General features: G+C 41.4%; 1 protein-coding gene across 1 annotated transcript in view; it reads left to right on the forward strand.

The window, feature by feature from the left end:
• Positions 1 to 5,972, forward strand: part of CHID1 (chitinase domain containing 1) — a 35,692-nt gene extending 29,720 nt beyond the window's left edge. The window contains exons 8-10 of the mRNA XM_010144894.1: positions 2,367 to 2,468; positions 4,615 to 4,766; positions 5,908 to 5,972. Of these exons, the coding sequence (XP_010143196.1) occupies positions 2,367 to 2,468; positions 4,615 to 4,766; positions 5,908 to 5,972 (319 nt within the window). The remainder of the gene's footprint in view (positions 1 to 2,366; positions 2,469 to 4,614; positions 4,767 to 5,907) is intronic.
• The last annotated feature ends 236 nt before the right edge of the window (positions 5,973 to 6,208 follow it).

Genomic DNA, 6,208 nt, shown 5'->3' on the forward strand with positions numbered 1-6,208 from the left:
GCGGTCGTGTTCTAACACTATCCATGGACTGACGAAGTGTATTTGGTGGTGCTGGATTTGTTCCAAGTTGGAAATTTATGACCTTGCTCCTCTGGCATTCCTTCATAGCAGTAGTTCGGTTACAAGGATGACAGTCTCCATTTTAACCTCGGGGGTGGGGGTAGGGGGTTGACATTTGGGTTTGTTGGGTTTTTTTTTCATATTACTTGACAGTAAATATGAAAAATGGATGTAGAGGGCAAGTTACGTACACAAATTTCATTAAAGTACTACCAGCTTAATCTATAAAGCAATCCAACTTGCCCTAATATCTAATACACGTTATAATTACTTTTTATGCTTTTCCCTTCATGAGTAATCACAATCAATTTACTGAAAATGGGTTTGGCTGGAGTTTCCATTGGGGAATTGCTTTGCCTACAGATATCCAAGTTGCCATGACATTGTTTCCAAGATGTCGTTCATTTTCCTTGTTCTTGTAGAACAACTGTAGTTTGCAATTGCAGTCAGTGACAAGCAGACAACTACCTGAAGCCTGAGGTCCACCAATAGGTTCCAGAAGTGAAGATTTCTTTTAATTTGTTAAAACTGTGGAAGGAAAGGGATGGGATTTATCCTTAATATGACAAGTATATCACCGGTATATCAGCCTGAGACTTCCAGAACACCACTGTTGCTTCATAGAAATTACCGCTACAATCTAGCATAAGTTTGGTCAGGTTCATTGACCTGACTTGCAGATACTGTTTGTGCTTTGCTCCCTTCTAGCACGACAGACGTGTTAACTTATTTAACCTGCCCACTTCAAGCTTTGTTACCCTTTTCCTAATGTGACAAAACAGAAGGTGTCCTTGTAAACTGCTTAATGAATGCTGTTACACTCTGGTGATCCACTCAGCACACGTTGTTGGATGGACAAACTCCACGCTGATCCAAAAGGGATGAGGCTCAAAATAAGCGATTTTACAGTTTATCGCTTGCATCTGTCACTGAGTGTTTTTACATTTAGGGTAGAAAGCGAGTGCTTTTACTGTGTGCCTTGCCTAGACGGGTTGTCTACTAATGAAGATCAAGTGCTGGTTTCTGATATTACAAGGAAGGTCTGGGTTCTGCAGGCTCTCTCCTCCAGAGGAATCTTGGAGAACCCTCTAAGTCTGCCTCTCAAATGGCAGAGTCGCACCACAGAGTTTGTAGCTGTTAGACCACCTTTTGTTTCCTTTTTCTTTTCTTTTATAATGCTTCCCCGTGAACTCTGCTCTCCTAGGCAGTTTAGGACAATATGCTACTTCTCTAGCTGTCCGTCTGCTCTCACCGTGCTTCAGAGCCTGCTGGCTGAGGACATGGTTCTCCTGGCAGCAGCTTCTCCTCTTCAGTTCAGTCCCATCTTTGCGGTGTGATTCAGCCTGCCGCATGTTCCCTGCTGTGCTGCGTGTGCTGCTAGTTTGACGTTACAGATTCACTTTGAAACAGATTCAGTGTTTTTGGGCAACTTGTGAGCAATCAGTTATTTCTGAGTTGAAAGGTTGAAGGAAGTCAGTACTCTCTGAGTCCAAAACTGTCAAAACCAGTTTTTTGACTTTACCCGTGAAGCAATGGTAGAAACTAACCTCGTGCTAGATTTTGTAAATGCAGTATAAGCAAGAGGTAAGCATTGTGTTCCTTACTTTGTACAAAGATATGCAGAAGGCGTAACTAGACTTTTGTCTAAAGAAGGCCATAGAATGGATTTCTTCTCCCCCTCCAGAAGAAGAAAGAAATGAATGTGGTTTTGTCGAAAGAAAGAGGTTTGTATAGTTTTTTGCTAAAACCGGGCAATATTGGTTTTTAGGACTTTTTGGGGAGGAAGTGAAAAAAAATTCAAGTGGTTTTCACTGGTGAGAGAAAATTTTTTAAGTACAGTGCAGCTGAAATTGTAATTCTTTTTGAGATTAATTAAAAAAAATTGCCTTTGCTTTATGTTTTTTGTATCAACGACTGCACCCATCTTTTTCTCTAAGTATGGCTCAGATAACCCAATTTGACAGGCCAAGCATTTAAAGGTTTCATAGAAGCTTTTAGAGTTCAGCTGATTACTACTTAAGGCCATGTGGTTAGTCCACAGCCCTTACAATCACTGTTGTATTTTCTGGAAACGCTTACTTGGTAAGTATGCTGCGGAAGTCTAATTCGCCCCACTGGCAAGTAGCATTGAATATTTGGTTATCTTACACATTTATTATGAGAATGGCACTGAAATATCTCTTTTTGCCACCCAGAATGAAGATTTTTCTTACCTGACCAAATGGTATGAAACCCAAAGGAGAAAATAAGCCACGTTGTAGTAATGTATCTCTTCCTGTTGTTTTTATTTTGCTTTGTTTTAACAGGACTAACCAGCCCGGAATGTTCACAAAGAAAGAGTTTGATCAACTGGCCTCAGCAATAGATGGCTTCAGTCTCATGACATATGACTATTCGACACCACACCGGTGAGATTCCATCTAGCACTGGAAAAAGGTTGCTGAAGTAACTCGTTCCCAGTTCAGTTGCTATTAAATCTACACTAGGAGTTAATTTTTTTAGTAAAGTGGATAATGTGTTTTAACCAGATCAGATACCAAAGTTTTGGGTTGGTGTTTAGGAGTGATAATTTTTGAACAAGCCGGTTAACTCACGACGTTTTTTAACAGCAGTGTCAGTTTGGCACCTAGATACTGTGAAAGGCTTTGTACTCAAGCTCAAAAATGATCCTTTTACTAGTTCTGTGGCACTTCTTCTTTTCCAGGCCAAGTTCTCTGTTTTCAGTTACTCTGCACAGCCCTGCAGGAGAGGTACATGAATAATCTAGGGCATGTCATCATCGACAAACTTAGCTTTACAGCACAGCTGACAACTCGTGTGCCTCGTCCTGAGGCCACAGGCTGCCTTTTGGCAGCACTTCTGTCATGGGCATCCTTGAATATGTTTTTCCATTCTTCTGCTAGTCCCTCCCTTGTACTGATACAGCTTCTTGAGCAACAGCTCATCCATTCAGCTCAGGAAGCTGATCAGACTGAAAAATAATACAAAACCCCACTCTTGTCTTTCTGACAATGACTAGTCATTGTCAGAAAGGTAATACTTCTAACTGTGGAAGTGGAACAGCAGTGTAGCTGAGAGGTCCTTAAATTCTGCAGAGACTCTTTACATTGCTGTTCTCCAAAAGCATGGTTCATCACACCTCCAGCCTGCAGCTCAGGATGAGCTTTTGGAATTCCTGGGAGCTTCTGTGTGTCTTGCTTCAAGAGTTAGTATGTTAGTAGCTGTCCAGAACTAGTATTTGTGGTAAACTGGCAGATTTAGAAATACCATTGGTTTTCCTTTCATTACATCACAAAATCCTTTGTCCCCTCTAGTAATTGAGCATCTCAATGTCTAGGCAGGTTTAACAGAGAGGAACTTCTGTCTCTTCTGAAAAGAGTTTATATACCTCTTTCCTACCTCTGCCCAAGGCTGTCCCTGCACCGTCAAGCCTCATGACCTAGGGGAGAGCACACACAGACGGTCTGAAGTTAGAGCAGATTCCTACTGCTCTCCTGCTGGAATACACTGGTATCTTTTTCTGTGAAGGAAGGAGGGAAACACTCTTCCGTTCACACCTGCTGGGTTTGAAATAAGCACAGTGTCTGAGGTGTGATGCTTTTAGGCTGAAAAAGGGTGTGATAAAAAGAATTCAAATATTTTTTGCTTGAATTCGCTTTGATTGGTCTGAGAGTATGAAATACAGGATAATACATATGCTTTCTCACCAGTTTTTTTTGCCTTTAAATATGAACACAATTTTCAGTGACATTCCTGTGCTGTATTACCACATCGAGTTTTAACAGCACAGATATCCCAGAGGCTTTAAGGCAGATAATTAGCAGGGAGTAGAAGATCTTGCTATTTGTAAGATTGGGATATGTTTTTCCTTTTATGACATTAGTGAGTGCCTTTTATCACATGAGTGTTGGCGATAAAGCCTGCTCTCTTCTCTGGTGAGATAGGAATGGAACAAGCAAGAGATCCTGATACGATATCACGCACAATTCAGTTACTCTGGGTGTTATGGCTCTACTCGTCTTCTTAATGTAGTTTTTTGTTAGGTGATTGCCTGCTTAGGGTTTTATCCATAAAACGGTGTTTAAACAGTCATTAAAACCTGTCTTGCAGTCACTGATTTTACTGTTCTTTCTGTAAGTGAATGGTGGGTTTTGTCCAGTATGTTGAGCCAGTTTACAGCAAAACATTGAGGATGGTGTTGGAAAACAACTCAAGTCATACAGAGTTGGGTTATCTCATGGGTGTTGTGCCAGGCCCGGTGACAGAGGAAAATGCGTGAGGTGGAAACCTTTTCTCTTTAACCTTTCTGTTAAGAAGTTTTGTGTCCCTTCACCTTAGAGTCACAAAGTCAAGAGTGGGCCAAACGTATTTTGTGCATCAGGTCTTCAAGCCACTGGAGAACGTGCATTTAACCTTCAGCAGACTGTAGGTTAACTGCCACTGATTTCTGTGAGCCATGGTTTGCTCTTTACAATTACTCTAGTCAGAAAGAGAAGGCCAAGAATGAATGTGTGCTTTTTCTGACAATGCGTTTGCTTTTGTCTAACTTCACAGACCTGGTCCGAATTCCCCTCTGCCCTGGGTGCGAGCCTGTGTCCAAGTACTGGATCCCAATTCAAAATGGAGGAATAAAATACTTCTAGGGCTGAATTTCTATGGCATGGACTATTCTGCTCTGGGAGCCTCTGGGGAGCCAATCCTCGGTGGCAGGTAAGACTTCTCTGCGTAGTAAGTACTGATGTATGACACATTCTCACAAACCTCAGCAATTCACAAGTGTGGAGAGTTAGTAACACAGAAATGGCAAAAGCAATAAATCTGCACAGGAAATAGTAGCTCTGCAGTTAGAGCAAGACCTGCAACTTCTCTTCCCTGTACAGGAGTGCAGATGGATGGCACAGTTACCCTGTCAGGACTCGGATGGAAAAATGATTCGTGTAGTTTTCCCTCTTTCCACTCTCCAGGTTTGTTTGGCATCTTTGTGCTAAAGTGCTCTGCGCTATTCTCTTACGCTCTCTATCATCTGGGGGGGCTGTGCAGTTGACCTAAAGATTGTTTCTCATGGCTTCTGAAGTTGTTACCTGTTACTTTGAAATCTGATATTGGTTGCAAACAGCAATATACCACCAAGTTTCTTTGGAGTAGAAAAAGCTGCAATAAACTCACCTGGAGACAAAAATCTATAGCAAGATGAAGGGAAGTATTCCAAAGCTAGCCTGAAATTTTATATTGATTTTCAGAGGAGAGTGGTTGTTTTAGTTTTGGGTAATAACCACCTATAATAACGGTGAGCTTTATGGAAATACAGTCAGGGTACAGCGCATCCAGCCAGAAGAGAGAACAAGAAAACCAGTGTGAATTTGGCAGGATAATCAGGTTTGTTCAGAAGCTTGCTATTAATTTATGAAGTAGAACCAAGCCAAGTAGAAACAAACCTCAAGCAGAAGAGGTGACTGTTACACTTCCACACGTTACTAAGTTCATCACACCAGGGTATTTCAGTACAGCAACAGATTGCTTGTTAGGCATCAAAATACTGTCTGGGGTGAACTGTATAAGGTAAGGGCCTGAATTCTTTATGTCCCTAAAGCATCAGTAAACTTCAGTTACACAAACACTTTGTCATCTCTGCGTTTGGCTCTGCTGTCTTCCTGCTTTACCTTGGCTGTTTGCAGGGCTGTAATGCTGTAGATACAGATTTCAGCCGGTGCTGAGTGGTGTCTGAATCTGGCTGGACTGCAGAATACCACTGCAGGGTGGGGGCAATAACACCGTTGTCTGCAGTGAACAGTACATAGTAAGTATATCAGAATGGCTTCTGTAAAGTTAGTTGTAGTGGTTAAGCAGGAAAAATAGTTAAAACACTGTTGATTTACAAGCCTAATTACACAAGCTCAGCACAATTAATGTAGCTTCACTGTAATATTTACAGTTCCCTTCGCAGGTAGGAGTATAGAATGGTCTAGCAGAATAAAAGGATCTTGCTTTTTTTCTGAACTGCAACTTTTGGAATGAAGTTTGATTCTTCTGGTCTGTATTAGAGTACTAATTCACATTGCTTTTTAATTAATGGCAAAACCACCCAGGCTGACTCCTGAACAATTAATCTAACCTTTAGTGAAAGAGGTTTTGTCTACCTGCGTGTAGG

Source organism: Buceros rhinoceros, unplaced genomic scaffold, assembly GCF_000710305.1.
Source record: "Buceros rhinoceros silvestris isolate BGI_N320 unplaced genomic scaffold, ASM71030v1 scaffold18480, whole genome shotgun sequence".
In the NCBI taxonomy this organism is placed as follows: Eukaryota; Metazoa; Chordata; class Aves; order Bucerotiformes; family Bucerotidae; genus Buceros; species Buceros rhinoceros.